This window comes from Rhineura floridana, chromosome 11 (assembly GCF_030035675.1).
Source record: "Rhineura floridana isolate rRhiFlo1 chromosome 11, rRhiFlo1.hap2, whole genome shotgun sequence".
Taxonomy (NCBI): Eukaryota; Metazoa; Chordata; class Lepidosauria; order Squamata; family Rhineuridae; genus Rhineura; species Rhineura floridana.
In genome coordinates this window covers 27,949,241-27,973,846 of record NC_084490.1, presented here as the reverse complement: position 1 = coordinate 27,973,846, position 24,606 = coordinate 27,949,241, and the positions used below count along the sequence as shown (strand labels likewise).

The 24,606-nt window shown below is 46.0% G+C and overlaps 1 protein-coding gene across 3 annotated transcripts; it reads left to right on the top strand.

Moving 5' to 3' along the window:
• Positions 1-1,611: 1,611 nt before the first annotated feature.
• ZNF219 (zinc finger protein 219) lies at positions 1,612-20,927 on the top strand. 3 transcript variants are annotated; one of them, XM_061589624.1, is made up of 6 exons: positions 1,612-1,847; positions 5,021-5,068; positions 11,603-11,711; positions 13,410-14,769; positions 16,920-17,039; positions 18,327-20,927. In XM_061589624.1, exons 3-6 carry the CDS (start codon positions 11,706-11,708, stop codon positions 19,160-19,162), a joined length of 2,322 nt encoding a protein of 773 aa, XP_061445608.1. In that variant the 5' UTR covers positions 1,612-1,847; positions 5,021-5,068; positions 11,603-11,705; the 3' UTR covers positions 19,163-20,927. The 3 variants fall into 3 exon arrangements, with proteins under 3 accessions (XP_061445608.1, XP_061445610.1, XP_061445609.1); XM_061589626.1 differs by lacking the exon at positions 5,021-5,068; XM_061589625.1 differs by lacking the exons at positions 1,612-1,847; positions 5,021-5,068 and adding an exon at positions 8,356-8,899.
• The last annotated feature ends 3,679 nt before the right edge of the window (positions 20,928-24,606 follow it).

Genomic DNA, 24,606 nt, shown 5'->3' with positions numbered 1-24,606 from the left:
AGTATTTGGCTTGTGTGCTTTTGTTCCTCCTCTCTCAGAGGCCTACACAGGAGGTGGATAAAAATCTGACCTGTAGTTGCTAGGCAATCAGTGTTCCTATTCCTACCCCCTTTTCCTGAACTGACCTGAGTGGCTAAACACTGAGAGGCCTTCGTAGCAGGCCTCATGCCTGCGACGATTATTCCAGGCATGCCTAGCAGATTTGAAATAGTCTGACTCTTCTTCACCAGCAGAACACTCTTCCCGTTAGTGCCCATAGCCCTTGCTTTTCTGCCACAAAATGGTGAAGGCTAGCATTTTGCCCTCTCATGTGTTCCTGCATCATCATAATCCAACAAAGCAGGCAAACACACTCTTGCTAACAAAACAGAAAATGGCTCTCAGTGCCAGTATCTCATCTCTGCCAGCTGCACAGCAAAGAAGGCTTCTAACCCAGTGGTTCCCAAACTTTTGTTCCCTCAGACCACTTAAAAATTGCTGATGGTCTTGATGGATCACTGAATGATTTTTCTACCCGTTGCAGCAATTGTAATGTGTGCTGTTAGATTCTTAATTGTATTTTTGTTTGTTATTTCTTATATTGTATTTTATTGTATTACAATTTGCATTCCATAGAATTCAAATTGTAATATTAAATGCAACATAAGAAATAAAAGAAGCAATAAAAATACAATTAAAAAACAATATATTTATGAGGACATACCATGGACCAACTACATGAAGCTCACAGACCAGTTTGGGAACCCCTATTGTAGACAGTACCTTCTACTCGTATGACACTCCTGTGTAGATAAGGCTATGTTCTGCCAAGCTGATCTTGCCAACCCACTGTCCTGTCATGGCACAACAGAACAAAGCCAGGCTGTGCCTAGCTATTGCCAAGCTATCCCCACCCACCCCTGCAAATGACACTCCATCAACCAAAAAGAGCTGTTAGGCTGATTCTTTCCCTCCCACCCACCAGTGTACAGCCAAGCAGACAATGCTTCTCTGTGCCAAGATGGTGCCCTGCTCTCCCCCTCCCACCCCCATGGCTCAACAGGGGCTAAGAGCAAGATCCTGCCTCCACAATCCAATGGCCCTTAATCTAACTTCTATTACAGCTCTGTATGCTTGGCTCTGCAACAGCTAACAAATTCTTGACTGTGATGGTAATGTTTCTTGACCTATCAAACATCGTGCACAGAGGGTTGTGTCCCTCCGCAGACCACTAGGACGCACAGACAATAACTTTGTTGTGCCAGGGTCGTGCCACCCATCCTCGTGGCATATTCTTCCTAGGGGCTTAATGGAATTGGTTGCATCCCGCTGGTCTCTTCCTGCCGTCCCCGCGTTGAGCCTTTGGCCCTTCCTACTTCTACAAAGTCACTATGGCAAAGTAAAACAGATTGCCCTTCGTTGTGCCAGGGTAGTCCTGCCTCCCCGGGCATTTTTGTTGTTCGTTTTGCCCTCCATAGCCTAACCGAGCATAGCAGGCAATGGTAGACTAGTGCGCCTCTTCTCTTTCTCTCTCTCTCCCCCATTCAGTGCCCCCCTCCCTCGGGCCAGGGCTGCCCCCTCCGCGCCCGGCCGAGCAAGAGCGCACAATGGAGCCTGGCAATCTCTCGCCGCGCAAGGCTCAGAAATGCAAATCGCCGCCGCTGCCTGCGGCTCCGTACAATGGAAGGGAGGGAGGAAGGGAGCGAGAGAGAGGGAGGGAGGAAGGAAGGGAGAGAGAGAGGGAAGGCGAGGAGGAGAGGAGAGGGGGGAGCCCCATTGGCGGGGAGGCTGTTCGCCCCGGCCCAGCCCGACGACGCGGCGGGTCCCCGGAGCGCCCCCTCCTCCGCGCCGCCTCGTCGTGCGCCTTGGTGAGTAGCTGCGCTGCGCCGCGTCGTCCGCCCGCCCACCGTGCGCCCCCCTCCCCAGAAAACCCGCCCGACCACTCGTCTCTTCTCTCACCCACCCCCGGCGCCCAGAGCAGGTGCATGGCAGGAGGGGGACAGGAGGGAAAGCGAGGCCGAGGCTCTGATCTTCTGGGGGGAGTCATTCGGCCGTGAGGCTGCACCGGGCCAAGCTCTGGGCGCGCACCGCCTCATCGCTGGGAAATCGCCCGGCCTCGGCCTCAGGCTTCGTTATCCCCGAATGACCCGGACGATTTCCTCCATGTCTTTCTATAGCTTTCTCCCCCCCACCATTCCTCATCGCCCCCTCCCCAGCCACGTGACTGTGATTAAGATGGGGGGGCACACGTCTCAAGTTGTAGTACGGGGGAGGGAAATCAGACTAGGGAAAATAGGGGTAGTTGTTGGGGCCATTTGGGGTGAAGGCGCTTCTGGGACGAAAGGAGGGGGTTCATATAGCAGGTGGCTTGGAGCCATGAGAGGTGGCTGGGTGGGGAGGTAGTGCATCACGGATGGTGCTGCATAGATGAGGGCCAAAGGGCCATGCTTTTACTCCATCTCCAGGGCATCTCAACCCCCCCCCTCCGTTGTAAGGTTTTTTTCCCTTCTGTCTCCCAATTCCACATTTGGTCCCCTTTCAATGTCACTGAATAGAAAGGGAAGGGGGGGTCTCAGATCTAATGACTCAAGATTACTAAGTTGGGACTCAAAAGCTTAAAACTTAAGGCGGTGTCAAAGGGGGATCACTGGGAAGCCCTTAGTCACAGGAACAGCCCCCTTTACTAATCCTTCCCCACACCCACCGGAATGTGCACTGGAGCATTTGCTCAGGCAGCTGCTCCCTTTGTTTGGGGTGTGTGGGGAGGGAAGGGGGGGGTCAGCTCTGTGTCTTGCTGGGACAGTCACTCTCTTGTCTCTCACAGGCCAAAGGAGGGCTGTGGTGTGAGTGAGGGGACTGGCCTGCTCTCAGGGATATATTTCCCCTCCCCCACTCCATCATGGCCTCAAACTTGGCGGGAGTTGGCTTGAGGCCTAGCAGCCACCATCCCTATTCTTGAGGAGGGGGACGTTTAAAAAGCTGCCCCCTTTTTCCTTAGGGTAGTTTCCCCTAAGAAGCAGCCATCTTGTTTATTTCTGAATAAGACTAAATGGGCATCCAATATACACACCACCCATTAGTAACTCTATTGCATTAAAATGTACATCTCCCTCCCCATAGTATGCACAAACAAGCAAGACAGGACCGTCTGCTCCCTTTTGAGCAGACCCAAAAGATTTCATGTTGTGGTGCTTTTTTTTTTTTACAGATTAGTCATTTAGGTACTGCTATAGGCCCAGAATGGCAAGGTGCCAAAATGAATCAGCTATCTTTTATGCAGGCCTATGAATACCATCAGCCTTGCATTGCTGCAGGAGAATGAGGCCTGCTGCTTGATTTTGGCAATAGGCACTATAGAGCAAGCTCATAATGTCTTTTCTGCAAACTAGACCACCATTATAAGCAACAGAATGTTCCATAATAAGGGTGCAGGATAGCACCTGATGTGCTGTTTCTAAATCTCAGCTTTTCCTCAACATCTGTTTTTATATGCCTCGGCACAAATCTGGCATTTAAGAACTAATAAAGAAAAGAGTGCCTCAGAGGGTGTGCAGAGTGTCTCTTGCCATTAGCCATAACTGGCTACCCTCAGCCTTCTGCCTGCTCACACATAAGAGATTATACGGTAGGTAGACCTTCCATGACTGACTTCCAAGGAGGATTGAGGGAGCCCCCTCTTTTTGGAGAGAGTTTCTAAGGAAAATTTTTAAGTAGTATAGTAAATTCATATTGCACACTTTTCAAGATGGCAAGCGTTCAAGTTGCACAGAGGTCTAATGGAGGCAACAATAAAAAGAACAAAGCAGTATCTTTTTTCTTTGCCTGACAAATGTTTCTCAGAAGATTGTTGCTTTACTGAGCCTATCTGTATATTTTAGGGCTTGTTCATACAAGGTCAAGATGCTATCCCAAGGTTATTAAACTGAAATCACATCCTTTTTCTACACAAGCAAAGAATTCCAGGGAGTTAATTCTCACTCTTGCTGACTGTCTCTGTTCATTCAAAGGTTTCTAGGTTTTCTCTGTAGCATTCTGAACTCTACCCAGTAGCAAACCCTATTTTAGTTTACATGATCTGTTAGCCCAGGATGACAGAGTCAAAGAGTCTTTGATTTTGCAATGGGTTGGTCAAATCTCTTTTCAACTCCTTCAACCTCTGATTCATCCCTTGAATGTGTAACAGCCAAAGTTTTGTTGGAGAGTTCCATAGTTGCTATCTCAGCGTAACTGTACGTGTGAGGATATTTCTCCAACACAGACCTAAACAGAATAGTCATGCTTGTTCCCCCCAGGGAACTCTGGGAACTGCAGTTCTGTTACAAAAGCTTGGATTCTCTATAAGCCAGCATTTTTGTTAAACTACAGTTCCCATGATTCTTGGGGGTGGGGAGCCACGACAGCTAAACTGGTATAAAACAGATATGAATTTGCAGTGCAGAGATTCCCTAACAAGCTTTAAGGATACTATGGTGTATGTAAATCTTCCTGTGGAATGAGAATAGCCTTCTGTGTGATAGTGGATGTAAAAGCCATGAAATAAATATATGTACACACTTGCCATTAGAAGTGAAGTGTATTCTCAGAGAAATGTAATTAAGATTACAAACCTGCGGGCAGACCCTGTCTTGTTTTTATTTTATGTAAAATGTGTAGTCTTTATAGGGGCTTTAGAAATACTGCTTTTATTAGTACGAGTAATAATAATGACTGCAGGGTTAAGGAGGAAGTGCTGTTTGCATGGTGATAGGCCTTCTGCACATTCTTATGATAGGGATGCTGTATGAATACAATAGTTAAATTTTATTTATTTATTTTTAAAGCTTAAACTCTGCATTTTTCTACCAAATGCTGTGGTATGTGTCTTTAGTTATGAATTGTTTCTATAAACAGCAGGTGTGTTGATAAAACTGTTCTTGGAATCTACCACTTCAGACTGTAGGTGGCAAGATTGAATGTTCTTCCATTTAAAAAGATTTCTTGCACCATGAAAACTAGATATGAAGAGCTCAAGCCTAACCTCCCTGATCTGCTGGATTTGTAGGTACAGGAAGCATTCGATCACGTGCACAGGAAGCTGGTTCTGCAAAAGGTATTGATTGCCTTTCTAGTGTGAATATAAACTCCAGACAGACGTTTCTCATAGTTTCTCTCAGGTCTTTCTTCTGTGAGGTCTATTGCCCTTCCGGGGAACGGGGGGGGGGGGGGAGGAATGTCACATGATAACAGTGTGCATTCACAGCTCTGATTCACACACGCCAAACATACACTGAATGTCTGCTGAGGTTTCTGCTCCCTCCCCTTCATCAAAGCCAACTGTTTTGAATATAGAAGAGACTGTAGGCCTTGGGCGACTTTGTTTCTTTTTCTAACCCGTTTGTTAACTTCCACATAAATCAAGGCTGCTTTATTTTCTGCTAAGATATTTGCAAGCAGTAAAATTCCATCTAGCAATTGTCCTTAGAATGTAAGATTTTAAAGGCACACACACTTAAAATCACATGTTTCAGACTTGGTTATCTCTTCACACACTTCAGTCAGCCTAGTTCATAAATCAGCGTTCATAAATCAGAGTGGTTAAAGAGATGAATTTCCATTTTTATGGGTGATGTGAAGATTTGAATTCCTATTTGTAATTGTGAGTACAGAACCAAGAGGTGGCAATTATTTCAGATTAAATTTACGCAGGATCCAAGCTTATGATTCTGCTGCTGTTTTGTTACCTAGTACTGGTAGCCAGCTGGGATCCATCAATTGTCCTCAGGTGGTCTGAGGTCCTTGCAGCCTGCAGTGTTTACATAATGCATTGTGTAGTGATGTAAACTAACACAAAGGTGGCAACCCTATTTTTTAGCGTGCGGGGTGTGTGTGTCACAGTGTCAATTTAAATTGACTGGTGCCCATCCAAAGAACACAAAAATGCACATTGGCTCACAGGCATGCAAAAGACTCCATTATTTAGTACTTATGCATGCATACAATAGCCTTCTTCAGGCACTTGCACCTCACACAATTACCATCACATGAGGTGAAGAGCAGGAATGTGCTGCCCCCTCCATTGTTTCACTGTGCCCACAGCCCTGCATGTGTTGGGGGCTGAACTCTGCAGTAGGGACCCTGTTGTACTTGCGCAGGCTCCCTGTGTAATTGAGAATTCTGAAGATCAGAGATCTGAATTGTGCAGGGAACCAAAACGAGTAGAATAGGCTCCCCGCTGCAGAAATTCAGCCCCCAACATGTGGAGGGTTGCAGGAGCAGTGATAGGGACATGATGCAGGGGCTGGGCTCTCCTCCCTGCTGTTCCAAGGACAAAGTGGATTCAGATGATCTGTTAACTCAATTTGTGCAGTGATTGTTTCACCATGCCAGCTTACATCCCATTGCAGGCTACTGCTTTTGGGGAAAAAAAGATCATTTCCCAAGGAAGTCGCTGTGTAATGAAAGTCCCAGATCTTCTGCATGATACCAAACCTGCTGTCAGCTCCAATCTCATTACTTACACTTAAACTAGCCCTGAAACCTAGCTCTAATACTAAATTAGACCTGAAGGGTAAATCTAAACTCTAGGATTTTTACCACTATAACTGTTACCGCTTCCCCCAAAGAATCCTGGGAGTTGTAGTTTGATGAGGGTGCTAAGAATTCTTTTTTCAGAGATCCCTCGTTCCCCACAAAGAGCTACAGACTCCTGGAAAGAGAGAATGGGAGAGCTGCTGTGGTGTAGTGGTTAAAGTGTTAGACTAGGCTTGTGGGGACTTGGGTTTAAATCTTCACTCAGCTGTGAAACTTACTGGGTGACTCTGGGTTAGTTACCATTTGTCAGTCCAATAGGGCTTCTGTGGATTAAAAGATGGGAAGAAATCCATGCACCCTTTGCCCCTGAGCTTCTTTGAAGAAGGGAACAGGGCGGGAACAAGATTGCAATTTTAAAAATAAAAATGTTAAATCACCTGTAATGTATATGTACCTCAAGACCCCCTTTAGCTCCACCTCCCTTTTGGGGGGTCTAGAGCTGGATTAGGTTCATGGGGTTTGTAGGAGCAGGGCATGCTGTGTAAAGGACCCATCCACAAGGAAGAGCCAAGGGCTCATCCTGTTTCCTTTCCTGGATGCCTAGTGTGGTATTTACAGTCATCATGCCAATGACATGCCTGTCTGAATGCATCCACGCTACTGAGCTAGGTAAAATATTTTAAATAGCTGGGCACAACAGAGTAAATTTTTCAAGGATTTTTCCAATCTTCTCTTTTCATCAGCACCAATTAGTTTCCTCTTTTACAAGGAGGAAACTGACTAGGAATGAGAGGAGTACATTTCTCTCTGTGTACCCACCACTTCAAGACACATGCACACACACACCCCTCTTGTACTCCCTTGCTAGCTATCACTACTTCTGTCATAGCTTGCCACAGCCTACAGAGAGATAAGTCAGGGATAGGGAACCTCAGGCCTAGGGGCCAAGTGTAGCCCTCCAAGTCTCTCCGTCTGGCCCTTGGGGCTCTCACCACATCACCCACCCGCAGGCACATACCCTCTCCCCAGGCCACAACTGTCACTGGCGCTGCTTCACCACCATCCTTGAGTGTTTTTGTCTGACTGGAATGTGCCCTTGGCCTCTGTTAATGCCTTGCCTGCCTGCTGGAAGGACAGAGAGAAATTAGCCTACTGTACAAAAGTAAATTTTACATCTGTTGCTCTGTTCACTTTTGCCTCTGGCCCTGCCCACTTACTGGCATGTGGCCTCCAGAAAGTTGCTGGGGTGGAGAATGCGGCCCTCAGACTAAAAAAAGTTCTTCACCCTTGAGATGAGGCCAAGGCCGGACCTAAAGCATGGCGACGAAGTCCTACATGCAGGACCAGTGTCGGGTCAGCATCTTTGGGAACTCACAAGGCCCACACCTCAACAGGAAGCCCACTGTCAACTCCTGGAGCGCTGTAGCCTAGCTGCTCCTTTTAATCATTGTTTCCTGTTCAGCTAATCCTTTTTGTCGCTGTACAATTTGATCCCAAACAAAGATGAGCCCATAACATGAAATGGGCCCACTAAGGGCATCTTGCCAAAAGCTCCTTCAAAACCTGAAGCTGGCATTAACCATAGGCCAAAGGGAGAGAAACTGGAGGGAGGCTGAATTTCCACAACCCCATCCAGTGGTGTACAATATTTTTTGTGAGGAGACCCTCTGATGGAATCTCTCTTTGTTCTTCATTTCCCTCCAATTTTTGTTTGCTGGCAGGGGGGGAGGGGAGAGATGGGATAGGAGGGCTGTGCCTGTTTGCATGCTGGTTTGCTTCAGCAAAATGGAGGTTCGAAGGGTTTTTTTATTTTGCCATAAATTATAGGTTGGGTTCCACGTACATAGAATTGTAGATGACAGCCTTGCCTGAGGCAGAGTGGGGGCAAGGTTTGAGTAAACATGTTGATCAGACCACACCTTCTTATGGTATGGGGGCATATCAGATGTATCTATCTTGACGTACAGTTCCCTGGCATTTGTCTTCTATCTTGTTAGGATTTCACACTTGAGGTGAAATAAAGCTGTTAAACCATGAGCTTCTCTCAGGAAAAAAAAGATGGCAACCCCAGCACTGTATCAGTGCAATTCCCCTCTCAGGTTTAGTTTAGCCTTCTTTTCTTCAGCTTCTTGCTTTCTCCCCTTGACCTCTCAGGTCTCTGTCTCTCCTGCTTCTCCGTCCATTAGATCCATGCTTCCTAGCCCACTGTGTTTTGTTTGGCCACTCTGTCTGTTTATCTCCTCCACCCTGCAAGAGCTTACAGCCCCTCCTGTCCTTTGCTCTGCATAAAATGTTCCTCACAGCCAAACTTTCATTTCCCTCACAGAAGCTGCACTGTTTGCCAGTATTCTGTTGCTGACACCAGTGCCCTGAGAAGCTTGAATGTTTTTGAACATTCTCTGGCATCATGGTAGGTCAGCTAATGGCTGTGGGAAAAGGAAGGGGTTGCAGAGCACAGTTGGGTTTTTTTAGTCTCTTGCATACAGGATTCCAATCTATCACTTTCAGATAGGCGCAGCAGTATCTTGAAAGGGTGCTTGTAGAGACCAGAAGAATGCCCTTATGTAGCAGGTGATACCAGAGTAATGCATTTATGTTTATATTTCACGAGCTCCAGAGCCAAGTGTTTCTGTTTTTATTGGCTTCTGTTGAAGTGTAGGTTTTCTGTTATTCAGAGCTGTGGGTGTGTGTTCTGCTCAACTCTGCAAAGTAATGGAATGTTTTACATGCAAGTGCTTGTACTGTGAGATTCTTTGAAGCCCTGCAAGATATTTGTTAACATACAATTTGATACAATTGTATCCTACTCTTCCTCCAATGAGCTCCAAGCAGCATTTCAGACTCACAACAGCCCTGTGAGATAGGTTATGCTAATAGTGACTTGCCCTAGGTCAGGGCTAGGGAACATTTTCTCCCTAGGAGGCTACTTACCCTTTTGGGATAATGTGTTGGGGGCTATGTCATGCCAGTGATGGCTACAGCCAGAGCCGTATGTGAGCATGGCAACCTTACACTCACACATAAGCACATATCATCCCCCATCCATCCATCACGCAAGCACACCCCATTATGCATATACTCTCTTTCACACATTACACACACACAATCCTCCTTTGCAGTTTGCACTCAGGAAAATGCAGATAGCAGGAGTTTGAGACTGAATCCAGATCAGGACTCTGGTGTAAGGGGTGGGGAGTGGTTAACCCTTTCCCCACTCCAACTATGGCCCCGATCCAGATAGCATCCATTCCTGTAGTTTGCATTGCCAAAAAAAAGAGAACAAATCATTTCAATAGATCCTTTTTTGACAATGCAAACTGTAGGGGGTGGGGCTGATCCAGATTGGGACCACAGGGGGGACCAAAAGGTTTTAACCCCTCAACTCTCCACACCATGGTCTCAGTGCCTACAATTTGCTGTTTTTCCTATCTCTACAGCCGGCACAGAAGTTGAGGAGGGTGCAGGGCCAAGGAGGAGAAGCCCTAGAGCAGCCTTTCCCAACTAGCGGGCCACCAGATGCTGTTGGACCACAACTCCCATCAGCCTCAGCCAGCATTGCCAATGGTCAGGAAAGATGGGAATTGTGGTCCAACAATATCTGGTGGCCCACTAGTTGGGAAAGGCTGCCCTAGAGGCTGGATGGGAAGCCTCCGTGGGTTGTATCTGGTCTGTGAGCTGGAGGCTCCCCATCTCTACCCCAGGTCATCCATTGAGCTTCACAATCCCTGAGCTGGGAGTTTAATGTGGATTTCCCATTTCCAAACACAGACTGTAGAGACTGCACCACACTTGATGCAGTGAACAAGGGTGGCTACCAGTGTTCTACAAATTTTCCTTTGGAAGGTTCAGTAGGATGAATTTTCCTGGATTTAACATTTATATGTGAGTTCAAGAAAGAAATTTCCCCCAAGGATGTTTTGCCTTTCCCTGCATTCTTGTCAGTCTTTATATGAGCTGTGCAACAGTGAATGAAGGTGCAGCTGAGGCTTCTCCCACACTGCTCTTGTCACTTGCTTTCTCTTTCAGCGTGCAGTGTGGTGCAACACTTTCTTACTACAGAAGGTGGGGAGAAAGGGTGGGGACAACGCTAAGGGGCGAACTATGGGGAAAGAGAAGCCGTGGCTACACCCTGTTTTCTGCTTCAAAGCCACTAGATTGATAGACAAAAATCTCCATTACAACCTAGCAGTGTAGTATCTGGTTTGGCTTTCTTCCTTGAGCTCTATTACTAATGGACCAATCCTGCTTTAGCATCCTCAAGAATGCTGGTCTGAAACCCACCATGGGAAAAATTCTTACCAGGTTTTATAGGTTCTATTCCATTTAGATAAATAAGGATCACTGTGCTGTCAGTTCAGGATGTGAAATAAGTTTTTTTCAACTTCTTCACCTTACTCTCTGGAAAACTTGAGGGCATAATTTCTAGGAAAAAATAAACTCCAGTCCATCTGGAAGCAGGTCCCTCTGTACTGGAAGCCCTTTTCCTGATGTGTGGGGATTTTGTGTTTGGAATGGGAAAACTGCAGTCCTCCTGAAGTTGTTGAACTCCAGCTTCCATCGTCTCTGGCCGTTGGCCATGCTGGCTGGGGTTGATGGGGGTTAGAGTCCAACAAAATCTGCAGGGCCCCCATCCCTGATCTACATATTCAGTGGTGAGCAAAATGCACTGTGGACAAGTCCAGGAGCACTGTAATGCCATTCTTCACATGTCATAGGGTTACGTCCTGGCAACAGAAATGTGCCAAGATTGAGCTCTGGATGTGGCACAAATGAAGCCCAGGCGAAGCCTTTGTGAATGAGAAAGTAATGGATTTTTCAAAATATTGAGATCTCTGAAGTGGCAACTGTGCTCAAAAGGCCTGAGCTTTTCTTGTTGAAATTATCTTTTTAGTAGGAACATAGGGAGCTGCTTTGTACTGAGTCAGTCCATTGGTCCATCTAGCTCAATATTGTCTATACTGACTGGCAGCAGCTCTCCAGAGTTTCAGACGGGGAGTCTTTGCCGGTGCTACCTGGACATGCCATGCTGGGGCCTGAACCTGGGACCTTCTGCATACAAAACAGATGCGCTCTCACTCTGAGTTAAAGCCCTTTTTTCTCCCCTGTCCTGCAGCCGATGATCCCACCTACCTATCTGTCAGGCTTGAGATGTCAGGTTACATCCTACTTGCTGCCCTTTCACCAATCAACAACTGAAGCATGTGATCAGGAGCATCATGGAGGTAAGTCAAAAGGCCAGAGTTGAGTGTGGCTGGATAGGGGAGGGACTCAAATGCCCTCCAGACTCTTTGTTGCATTAATTCTACCCCCCCACACACACACACATATTACCCACATTTCAAAAGAAGAGATGGGTGAGCTTTACTAGTCTCATTGTGGATTAATTTGGAAATGATCTGATATCTTTCCTCCCCCCCCCATTTGAAGATCTCATATAATTTTTCCATGCTAAAAGGCAAAGCCTGGAAATGTTACCTACCTTTCCCCAAAGAACATAATGGAACAATGAGGGAGAATTTAAAATGATGAAACTGAGGTTATCATACTTTGGACACATCATGAGAAGACATGATTCATTAGAAAAGATAATGCTTGGAAAAACAGAAGGAAGTAGAAAAAGAGGAAGGCCAAACAAGAGATGGATTGATTCCATAAAGGAAGCCACAGACATGAACTTACAAGATCTGAACAGGGTGGTTCATGACAGATGCTCTGGAGGTCACTGATTCATAGGGTTGCCAATAAGTCGTAGTCAACTTGGAGGCACATAACAACAACAAAGTGTCGTAGCATAACAATTCATCAGGATTCTTCCAACAGGGCAGGAATGGAAGGGGAGGGGGGCAATCCTGCTGGGGCAGGAGGAGATTCTGATGTCTTCTTCATCTGCATGCTTGTGCACTTCCCACGGGCATCTGGCTGGCAACTATGAGAACAAGGTGCTGGACTAGATGGCCTTTGTCTGATCTAGCAGGGTCTTCTTATGTTCCTATGCCTGCCTCACACTCCTGTTCCTTTCTACGGGGCAGTTGGTGTCAGTTGGCCAGGGTATTCCAGTTGGAACAGGAGCAGAATTAAGAGGCTGCATGGGAAAAAACTGAGGGGATGGGAAGCTCATCTCCTGTCAAATATTTTGGAATCTAAAAAAGCCATTTTGCTCTATCACATCCAACAGGAAAAAACTGTTCCCTGTTGGGGCAAGGGAAGCCAGCAATTGGGAGTAAAATCTGGAGAAGAATTCTGGGGCTTGTAAAGGTCACTTCTCCTTGGAGTCAGATGTTTGCAAGCCACTTAAAGTTCTTTCACTAGCCCAGCTCTGGACAACTTCACCTTTATCTCTCATCCCAACTAGAAGTCTTATAGCTGTTCTGTTTGCTGGCCCCAACTAAGCCCTCTCAGCATGATATCCTGAAGGTTCATCCATTTTCTGTGCTGACAAGCAAACCTATAGATTTATTGGTTTTCAGCCACAGCTTTGCAGCCTACTGTGTGGCAAAGGATCAGGTTTGGACACCTGCTGCTGAAAGGGATGCTTAATGACAAGCAGAGCTTTGCCCTCCCAGTCATAAAGGAATGCTATTTGGCTGTCTTATCAGCTGGTAGTTTGCAAACTGCTCTGTAGAAACGTAGGTGGCCTGGTCTAGCCTGCTTCCCCCAGGAGCCTGCCTTGAGGAGAGAAGTGGTAGGGGGAAGGGTATCTGCAGGCTGCATGTCAGCCACTGGCTAGCCAGCTGCTCTGCATAAAGTCAACAGGACTGGTCTCTTGTTGTAGGAGGGCATAATTTCATCCTTGCTTTCCTCCAGCAGCGATCTGTTAAGTTACAATAGAGCCTGAATGGTGTGAAAAAGGGTTGGGGGGCGGCGGGAATCATTACGTACAAAAGCTTCCACTGTCTTTTCCCTCCTCTTTGTTCCTGCAGGGTGCAGATTACCAGTTGCCTTCTGCCAACTCAGCCAGTGTGGCCCTCCCTTCTCCCTCCTCCTCCTCCTCCTGCGATGGAGCTGACACCCTGGCTTTCAATGGAGAGCTGGACCTGCAACGCTACTCCAATGGGCCGGGGGGACCAGGGGGTGAGGCACGCCCTTACCCTTGTCCCATCTGTGGCAAGCGCTTTCGCTTCAACAGCATCCTGGCTCTTCACACACGCATCCACACCAGCTCCTACCCTCTCACCTGCCCCTACTGTGGCCATCGGGCGGGGCAGCGTGCCAGCCTGCGCCTTCACCTGCGCTCCCATTGTCCCGAGGCCTGTGCCCGCCTCAGCCACCAGAGCCGCCTGCTTCTTGAGTTGGAGGAGCGGGCACTTCTGCGGGGACAAGAGGAGGAGGAGGAGGAGGAGGAGGAAGAACAAGTTGCTCCAGTTCCACCTCCACCCCTGCCCACCTTCCGCTGCCCTTTTTGCAAGGGCAAGTTCCGCACAGCAGGTGAGCGAGAGCGCCACCTCCGCATCCTTCATCAGCCGTACAAGTGTGGACAGTGCTCCTTTGCTGCCACCCAGGAGGTAGAACTGCAGTGGCACAACCAACAAGCTCATGGCCTTCCTACTGCTAAGCCGCCTACCCCTCCCGCCCCTGTCCCCACTGCAGCAGTCCCACCCACTCCACCTGCTTCCACCCCTGCTGCTCCCTCTGCTGCCACACCTACTGAGTTCCGTTGCCAGGTTTGTGGCCAAGCTTTCACCCAGTCCTGGTTCCTCAAGGGCCATATGCGGAAGCACAAAGACTCCTTCGACCACAAGTGCCAGGTGTGTGGGCGTGGCTTCAAGGAGCCTTGGTTCCTCAAAAACCACATGAAGGTTCATCTCAGCAAGCTTGGCCTCCAGAGTGAACAAAGAGGCCCGGGGCCAGGCCGGTCAGCCCAAAGCTTACTTGTAGGCTGTGAGGCCCTCTATCCTTCACTGCTCTCTCCTCGGCCCACAGACAAGGCCAGCACAGGCAATTTCTTGGGCTACGGCGATGCCAGCTGTGCCGAGCGACTGCAGGCTACAGCTCGGGCAGTGGAAAGCAGCCAGCAGTGGAGGGAGCGTCCTTATGCGGGAAGTTCCAAGCTGGTGAGAGAGGACCCAGGAGGGACCTACCGCTGCCCGGACTGCACCCGGACCTTTGGCACATTCCAGCAAATGGCCTTGCACCGACAAAGCCACCTGTCCCGAGAGAGGGAGTGGACCAAGGGGCAGTCACTGGGCTCTCACCTTCTCACAGGACACTGGCTCCCCACAAATGTCAGAGCCTCCACTGCAGCCAGCACCAGCCTGTCTCTGCTGACCCAGGAGGAAAAGGGCAAGTATGGTCAGGCAGAGTGCAAAGCATATCTGGGGGCCTTCTGCTTCGAGAAGGTGGTTTTGTTTTGCTTTTTGGACATGTATGGAGAACTGAAGCTGGCCTCACATAACATGAAGCAAAAGAGGCTTCAGATTCTAGACCAACTCACGTTATTTGAGTAACACAACTTTTCTTCCTCAAGCCAAAAACGAAAGCAAAACAAAAAATGAGTGGGTGGATGGATTACATTCCAGTTAGGCTAGTTTTAACCTAAAACTGCATTTTGCTTTGTTTTATGACATTATATGTTTGATTGGGGGGGGGAGGAACTAAAGGATATGTCCAGTTGAAAGTTATGAATAAAGTTCAGGAATAAACTAGTGGAATTGTATATTTCAGTCTGTGGACCAAAACCAGCACATGAAGCAACATTTTACTGGATATAAAACACTTAATAAAACCAGTTTAAAAGAATGGTTTTGGCAGTGGTTTGGTTGCCACTACTGGGTAGCATCCAAGGAAGAAGCAGGGTAAGGCCCATGTGCTTTCGGACTGCCACCAGTGGGTCTACTGTAGGGGTGGGCATCAGGAGTCTTATCCTCAAGACCTCTAACAGGCGGTATAGCAGGCCAACACAAGCTTCTCAACACCTCTCAGCAGGTACAACTTGGCTTTAACTGCACTGTGTGCCAATCAGGCCTTCCTCCTCTTTAGTGTGGCAGCAGAATAGCATAGTACACACCACCACACAGACTGCTATTGAATTATTTTAAACATTTAGGTAAGTAGCCTAAACCAGATATAGCCAATGTAAAGCCCACCAGATCCTGTTGGATTCTAGCTCACATCAGCCCCAGCCAGCATGGGCAATGGTCAGGGATGATGGGAGCTGTAGTCCAAAACATCTGGAGGGCATCACAATGGAATGTTTATAATATAAAGTATAAATCAACCAACAAAAACCTTGTAAATGTCTAACGCCTGGAAAAGGCAAGCAACCAGATGTGTGGTTATTTACAAGTTTTACCTAAGCCTGAACAAGAGTTCTTTGTCACACAAATGATTTTTCTTAGTGTTTAATATATTAGTTGATATAACTGAAACTTTTCTCCATTACTCTATGGTTTTTCATGATTGCATGGTGTCTCACCTCTGTTTTCCAGTTAAAACAAGTTTGGCTAAGGGGATGCTGGTGTGATAAGGCCCTGCATAAACACATATGCACGCACACCCAAATTCTGCATGAAGAAACTTCAAACTCTATGTCTTGGGAAAAAGAAACTGCATTGATGCAAATGAATGCTACATTATGTGGATTTGTAACATTCCTTCAAAGCACATATCTACAACACAAACGTATATATTTTCTATTGTTCTACTGTTCCGGGAACCATACTGTTTTCCTGGTCTCCCAGTAAATCGGGCTAACTGTGATAATGATTCAGAAAACTCCCCTACCCAAGAACTACAGTCCTTAGGAATTCGTGAGTAGAGAAAATGACTATTAAGGCAGTTTAAGCCTGTGGTGTAGAAACGCCCTAATTGTTAAATCTGCCACATTGTTTAGCTCTTTTTAAAAAAATGTAAGGAATGAATCACATGCTACGTCATCTCCTGAGGTGATTTTACCGTGTCATTTTTGTCTGGTGGATGCATTGTTTAAATGTGCCCTCAGGTGGTGAGAGCTGGGATTTACCACACTGTTTAGAATAATTGGAAACTAAGCTCTGAGATCATTCCGTTTAGTGTAATAAATTCCATCTCTTTTCACCTGAGGGTACATTTAAATATGTTCACCATATGAACATTCATGGCCTCATTCCATACTTTGTGTGTGTATATTTATATATATATATTTATCTTCCCGAAAAGACCAGCAGAATCAACAGTCAAGCAGCTGGCTGGGGCCTCAAAACAGACATGAGGCAGCTATGTAGTTGTCATGGCTATCTTAGGGGACATTCTCTGCAATGGTTGTGAAAGTGAGACACCTGTGGAAGTCATGGTTGTGAGCCCCAGAAAAATGAATTCTCTGTTTCTAGAGATTCTAAAATGGAGCAAAGTGTGTAGAGAAAACAATAAGTAAATTATATAGGGAAGGGTCAAGAAATCTTGCAGTCCTGTTTTACTAAAAAAAACTCCTTTCCTCCTCACAATGTCTTTCTCAGATTTGCAGGGGCAGTCGCGACTGGACGGCTCCCGACGGGGGACTGGGAAAGATTGTCCGTTCTGTGGGAAATCCTTCAGATCCTCCCACCATCTCAAGGTGCACCTCCGTGTCCACACAGGTAAGATCAGGAAGCAGTGACAGTGGACAGGGTTTGTCTAAATGGATAGAAGTGAAGCCTAACCCCCATACCTTCAGACATCCCACCCCCACAATATCCACATCCGCAGTTGAAAGTAAGAATGAGGCTTTGTACTATATGAGGGCATACCCTGTACTCAGTTTGAAACCCTTTTCATGCAGGATTCCCAACTGTGGGAAGAGCCTACTCATGTACAGTCCCATTCTGCCCATCTGCTGAACAAGCACTATTTAGGGATGAGACCAAGGGGCATAATCCCACCTCTTCTCCACTTATTCAGCCATTAAACAGGGAAGTAATTAATAAGGCCAGAGTAATGTAAACAAGAATGTAATTAACAGCTTTAAAGACACAGCATGAAATCATCTCCAAGTTCTTCGGCAGGAAAATATTACAAAAGGTTTCACCCCCCCCCATTTTTCCTGACATTTCTCTCTCTTCAAAGTAGATTACCAACATCTACTAAAATCATGCCATACAAAATCAGTTAATAATAAAGCCACCAATTAAAATGATGAATTACATTGGACGGCTAGTAAAATGTTTATGGGCTAATAACTTTGTGGGCTTATTATTTATTTAAGTTTGTTATTACTACATTTATATCTCGCCTTTCCTCCAAGGAATTCAAGGGGGTGTACATGGTTTTACCCCACCCCATTTTTCCTCACAACTTGTGAGGTCGGTTAGGCTGAGAGAGAGCGACGGGCCCAAGGTCACCCAGTGAGCTTCCTGGCTGAGGGGACATTTGAATCCAGTTCTCTCAGGTCTTAGTTCAGCACTCCAACTGCTACACCACACTGACTTATTTGCATGGATGTTTTATGCTTTGTCTTTTGGTTCCTAGCATAGCTGAGTTCTAGTGGACCCATCTTGAGAGAGGAAATTACAAAGTTGTGGTGCCACAACTAAATGACCCTCTCTGTCCATTCATTCATCTAACCTTAACAGTTGGAACTTGAAGCAGGACCTTGCCCAAATGTCTTAAACCCTGGATGAATAGTAAGATTTTAACCTGAACATTGTTATATAAATAGTTGATTTTGTTCACACAAGATCCCTGCAGTCGCTTTTATTCTTGTTTTATAGATTGGGAAACTAAGAGAATGATTGACTCAAATCACTCGGTTTGCATCAGAGGTGGGGTTTGAACCAAGAGCTGCTAGATCGAAATTCAACTCTCTAGTCAACAGGAAATAGATGCCCTCCAAACACAGCACTTTGATAATGGCCTTGCTAATTTGTCTTTCACACTTCTTCTTGCAGGTGAGCGCCCGTACAAATGCCCTCACTGTGACTATGCTGGCACACAGTCTGGTTCCCTCAAGTACCACTTGCAGCGCCATCACCGGGAGCAAAAGAGTGCTGCTGCCGCCGCTGCAGCAGCAGCAGCAGCAGCAGCAGGAACCTTAGAACGGTGCCACATACCCCTTGCTCCCACTGCGGTCCCTGCCTTTCCCACTACACAGCTTGCCAAGAGTCATGGGCCTTTCCTATCTCTGGGAGGCTTGGGTCCAGCTCGATCCCGTTCATCCCGCCGTAAGCCGCTGCTCAATGGAAAGGCCGACTTCCAGCCCTTGGACCTGTCACTGCGCCCGGCCCTGGCAGGAGGAGCCCTCCACCGCTGCCAATTCTGTCCCTTTGCCACCTCGGCTCCCGAGCTCATGGAATTACATCTTCAAGTCCACCACAGCCGGAAAGCCCGTACCCGCCGCTGCTCTCATACTGCCCCTAAACCCCGGGTGGTAGTGGAGGAAGAGTTGTCTGAACCCCAGAGCCCCCAGCTGAAACCACCTGAGTCTCTAAGCCCAAAGGGGGAGATGACCAAACCGCACAACCTCTGGCATTCAGAAGACCAGGGAGAACTTCCCAGGCTCGAGTTGCCCAGAAGGAAGCAGATCCTCAATCGAGCAATAGTTGCCAGTCTCTCTCCTGGAGCTGCACCAGCTAAGCAAGATTGGGAGAGCCTGTCGCAAGACTCTGAGGAGCCAAGACCTGAAGAGGAATTGCTTGGCCCCAAGGTCCAAAAGGGGCCACACCAGGAGACATCTAAGACAGGCCAAGGCCTCATGGAATTGCAGTTGGAGCCAGTGCAAGCTTGATTACATCTACTCTGCATATATAAATCAGTTTTGAACCTGTTTAACTGTCACGGCAACTCCCAAACACCCTGGGAACTGTAGCTCATTTCTATTAAGTGGCACTCTGTAATAAAGAATTCTCAACCACCCTATAAATTTACAATTCCCAGAGTTCACAGGGAGGGTCTTCGATAGCCCATAGCTTAGTGGTAGAGCCCATGGTTTGCATGTATGAAGGTCCCAGGTTCAGTCCTTTATATCTCTAGCCAAAAGAGGTAGGGCTCAGAAAGGCCCTACCTGAGACCTTGAATGGACACTGCAAGTCAAAGCAGAAAACACGTGGCTCAATGGACCAATGGTCCAGCGCAATAAAAGACAGCTTCATAAGACAGTTAAACCAGTTTCAGACCTGTTTACATTTGTAGTATAGATGTGCAGAGACTGGAAGAGGCAGTAAGATGCCACCCCACAATCAACAGGGTCGTTCACTCAACTATGAGGTGTCAAGGTAGAAGGTTGGGTTGCCAACTTTTTTTTTGAAACAGGTCTTTCTGTCTTTAACAGCAATAAGACTGGCAGAAATTCAAGAGGCGCAGACATTCTCTGTCATGCAGCTGTTTACAGTACAGAAGCCCCATCTGGAAAAGTGCCAACTCTCGGATGTAGACGGGAGAAGCTGTGATATGGTTGGGGTGTGGAATTGGTTTAAGGGGCAGCGATGCTGTAAAAGTCTTAGTCAAAACAGGGTTTTGGGGTGAGGTGCATGGAATCTGTTTGATTCCAACACCTTGTTCTCTCCTCAGTTCTGGGCTTGATGCTGCTTCTTTTGATGCCGCTGTCTGAGGAATTGGGCCCTTTCAGGACCTCAGGGCACAAATATAGGGTTGATAGGCCCCATATGGCACAAGACGCCTGATATATACCATGAATGGTTTTGTAAAAGGGGAGCATTTGTGCCAGTGCAGCTTTTCCCCCTCCATGATGCTGCTGTGGTGGGGGAAGCTGACTGTCAAGATTCTCCTTTTAATGACACAGGAGCCCTGTCTCCATCAGGCCTGTTTATCCTGTTCAGAGCTTGGAAAAGTTACTTTTTTAAACTACAACTCCCATCAGCCCCAGCCAGCATGGCCACTGGATTGGGCTGATGGGAGTTGTAGTTCAAAAAAGTAACTTTTCCAAGCTCTGATCCTGTTAAGCGCCACAGAGGCAGGGCAGGCTGCACCAACCTCTCTTTTCCTGAGGGGACTCAAGTACCTGTGATTTGGCCTCATCTCCATAGCATCAAGGTGCCACAGTCTCGTGTGCGTAGCAAGTGACCCAGTGCCAGCAAGTTATCTCCGTAGTGACCCAGCGACAGAGCTTTGTTTCTGTAGTGAACTGGCATGTCAGGGAGCTTGACAACTTCTAGAGTTTTCTATTTTTTTATTGTTTTCTTGTAGAAAATTTGAAACTGGAAATAAAAATTAAAATGAGAAATGACTAATGCTTGTGTGTGTGAGAGAGTGTGTGCACGCGACTTGATCAGTGTCCTCAACGCAATCCCTATCAACAGATTGCCCTCCAGTAGGTTTGTAGCTGCTGCTTCAAGCTCCCTGTTTGAAAAATGGCCCCAGAACAATTACAGTATTACCATAAGTTGACTGTTCTTGAAATAGTGCAGAAATATGTTGAGGAGTAACTAATTTTTACCAGATTTTCTGTTTTTTTAATATCTGAGGACTGACAACTAATTTCTGAAATGATACATGCCTGGATTTCAGCTCATCTAAATTAAACAATCTCACAGCTCCTTAAAAGAGTAACAACTTTGTTATGGCATAAACTTTCTTTTGTGGTCTGATGCCTCGAAAGAGAAACAGAGCCACCAAAAATTAAGTTAGTGGTTTCTTCATCTTCAAGACATTTCCAAGGTATGCAGAAGTATATCAATATGCATATTTGTAAATAGTCTGACAAGAACCTGCGCTAAGAAGCGCTGGAGGTGTCAGTTAAAAAAAAGGAGGGAAAGCGGGGGGGGAGGGAGGGAAGGGATTCACCTGTTTGAGTTGTTTCAAATTTGTATCCTGGAAAGGGGCACGGGTTGGGTTGGATGCATGCAATGACTTTAAAAAAAACAGACCACCCATGCGCTTCTCCAAATTGCCTGTTTATTTGAGAGTCCCGTTTGCTTGCACAATGCTTACATGGAGGTTATGATGATGTCTTTTCATTGTTGAGCATCTATGTTTGCAGGGATAATGAACATCTTGATTTATTTGCACAACATTTGTACATCTTATTAATTGTTTGCCCCTGTCCCCACATTTTTTAGTGTATTTCACTGTCACTTTCCTAATTGCAAAAAGTCCATTTGGGGTTTTCTTTGTGTGTGTATGTGGTGGTGGTGATAGGGGTAACAGTCTGTGGGTTTAGTACAGCAGAACTACAGAGCACTTTAATCCATTTCAGGTATGCAATTTAATCCATCCCCTCAAATGCTGACAAATTAGAGGTGACCGGTGACACCTTTTTTCCTTTCCCCACTCTCCCAAAATGTTCCCTCCCTTCTCCAAGCTTTATAGCGCAGTCTGGGTAGGCTGAAAAAAAGTGGCTCCTTTTTCTTAACCCTCCTTAAGCTCCCCCCTTGCGAAACCCACACAATACAAGACACCTGTTCTATATTGACTAGAGCTCTGAACACAAGCACTCATTTTAGAAGTTGGAGATACAATGCAGCATTTTGTCCCACTTGTATTTGGCATTTATATAGTTTGTTTTGGTGTTCAAATCACTTCATTTACATTATCTTACTAATATTTACAAGAACCCTGTAAGGAAGACCAGTATTATTATCCACATTTTCTGAAATAAAATGCACTTGAAAGCCTCCTGACCCAGAAAGTCTTCCTTATCCCACATGTGTAAGCACAGATTGACTCAATAGCAGCCACACTCCACTTTGCATGGGCTTAGAAGCACTGTCTTTATTTTTATTTTATATGTTCAAAATGAATCCCATGGCCAAGGGACTAAGCTCAGCTGGTAGATGATCTCAGACCTGGACACTAATAACTCACTCAGTGAACCAATTCTGCATCCCAAAGATTTTATAGCACTTTTATTCCTCTTCCATTTATTTCTGTTGGCACAGCAAAAGGAGACCCTGAGTGGAGTTAAGAACTCCGCTTGAAGATCTTGCCCACAGTGAACCACCGTTTTTGGTTTATCTTTCTGAAATCTTTCAATTGAAAGCATGTGAAAGTAATCACTGGCCTTTTCCCTTACTGGCCTGTTAACTACAGTGAAGCATGAGAGAAGATTTATTATTTGTATTTATAAAATACCTCATAAAATAAATTTTCCAGGTGTCATACAAACCCCCCAAACCATAATGAAAAACTACAATAAAAATCTACAATAAGCTTAAAAATCAACACATAAAAGCAAATTACAAAAGATCCTGAGATGACCCCTAACAATACAAACAAGAATGACAGTATGTTTTTTTTATTTTTTAGAATGGCAGAGAGTTATTTACAGTTTGAATAATTCAGAGGACAATGGGGATTTTCGCTTATAAATGTGTGGTTCTGACACACCCAGCCTTGACCACACACATGCCTACGGGGTGTGGCAGAAACTGCTAACTCAAAATCACCCAAGTTCGTTGCACAGAACAACAAAAAGGATAGTGTATGCAACAATGTCTTTTATTGAGAACATCATCTACAAAGATGTGGTCCACAATGAATTTCTGTATTTTGGAGACAGTGAGAAAGTGGCTAAGGCACTTCTTAACAAGCTGAAACTCAATCATTGAAAGCTCATGTAGGCTTCACTTTCCTTCTCTCTGTTCCTTGTGTCAATGGCATTTTTTCCTTTGCTGGAGTGTACTGTTTCATGTGGCTCATGGCAATTCCTGCCCCCCCCCTTCTGCAAGGACTTAAGACAGAGCTGGGAGTTCCCAGTTCAAACGCTCCCCCTGGCTGCATATACACCATACATGAAGCACATTCAAAACACATTGGAATCCTGGGAAACGTAGTTTGTTAAAGAGTTTTGGGAATTGTAGTTCTGTGAGTTGTAAACTACAGTTCCCAGGATTGTTTGCAGGAAATAATGTGCTAATGTGCTTTCAATGTGGTGTGTACTCTTAGGTAAGCCGTCATAATCTCTCTGCCTTAACTTCTCATCTGCAAATGGGGGAAATGATAGTATTGGCCTACCTTACAGGGTTGCTGTAAAGAGTATTGAAATGCTGTATGTAAAACACTTCAAAACCAAAAGATGACTACTGTAGAAATGCTAAGAAGTAATGTTATAAGAAAGGAAAAATAAACTGTGGGTATGCACTGGCTAAATGCTAAAACTAGAGGTCTGTGTAGGTCCACTGTTGGGGGAGTTGCACTCAAACAATGGAAACCTGGTGTTAAATTACTACCTGAAGACTAGTGGTAAATTACTGCTGGACATAGCGTGTAATTTTCTGCTGGTTTTTTTATGTATAGTTTTCACATTATTACAATAAAGACAGTACAGTCTCTTATTCCCTCCCCACCTGCTCCTCTCTGCTCCTCTCCCTCCCTCTGCCCTTATGCCCCCACCTTTTTTTTCCTGATGTTCAATTCTTTAGCATGTTATGTAGTACTGTATTCAAGTTTACATGCTCAGATCAGCATTAAGATAAATAATTGTCATTGTTCTTTTGGAGTCCCAGATCAATAGCTGTTGGGTTGGAGAAGTGTCCATCCCTGCATTGCATTGTGCCTTTCACTTCCTTCAGTTGTGGGTTTCACTCAGCAAAGAGTTCAAGGCATGCACCCTTTTTAAAGTTTGATTTAAAAGCACAACGCAAACAGTTCAGGAGCAAGAAAACAACTACTTCCGTCATTCTGTGCAAAAATAGTTGAGGAAGCAACTGGTGATGAACAGAAGTGAGGTTAGAGTGGCAGGTCAAATGGGACAGAAGTGAAATATTGAATAATGATGTTAGCATGAGTAGATGAAGTTAATGCAGGAATAAACTACCACAGTCTGCAAAGGCAGGTGCTAAGATGCCTCATGAGCTTCTGGAGAGATATTTTGCTCCAGGAAAGAAAGCCATCTCCTCCCTTTTGTGAGAAACAAAATGGCCTTTTTCAGGCCTTTTGGAACCCTGATAGAGGCCAACTTTCCATGACAATAACTTGATAGCCGGGTTATAGGAAAAGGCCTCTGGTCATCTGCTTGGACCCCAGTGTAACAATCTCCAGCCACACCAAACCTAGATGTGAGGTGGGGGTGGAAATACTATGCCTCATGATCTTTGTGCTTTAGGAATGTGGGGAGGAGGGGATAAAGGAAATAAGATAAAGCCACCTCTGATAGGCTGACTTATGATAAGCATTGAAGAGCTCAGAACCGGGGCTTATCTCTCCCAATGGTGCTAGACAAGCTGAAAAGAGATAAGTGTGGGAGAGGTGGGGTTGGGAGGCAGGGAGTTGTCC

Excerpts from the sequence above, each read along its gene's own strand:
- ZNF219 (XM_061589626.1), top strand. Across the intron at positions 14,770-16,919 it reads GCTGACCCAGGAGGAAAAGG|ATTTGCAGGGGCAGTCGCGA; the intron begins GCAAGTATGGTC and ends TGTCTTTCTCAG. Across the intron at positions 17,040-18,326 it reads GCACCTCCGTGTCCACACAG|GTGAGCGCCCGTACAAATGC; the intron begins GTAAGATCAGGA and ends TTCTTCTTGCAG.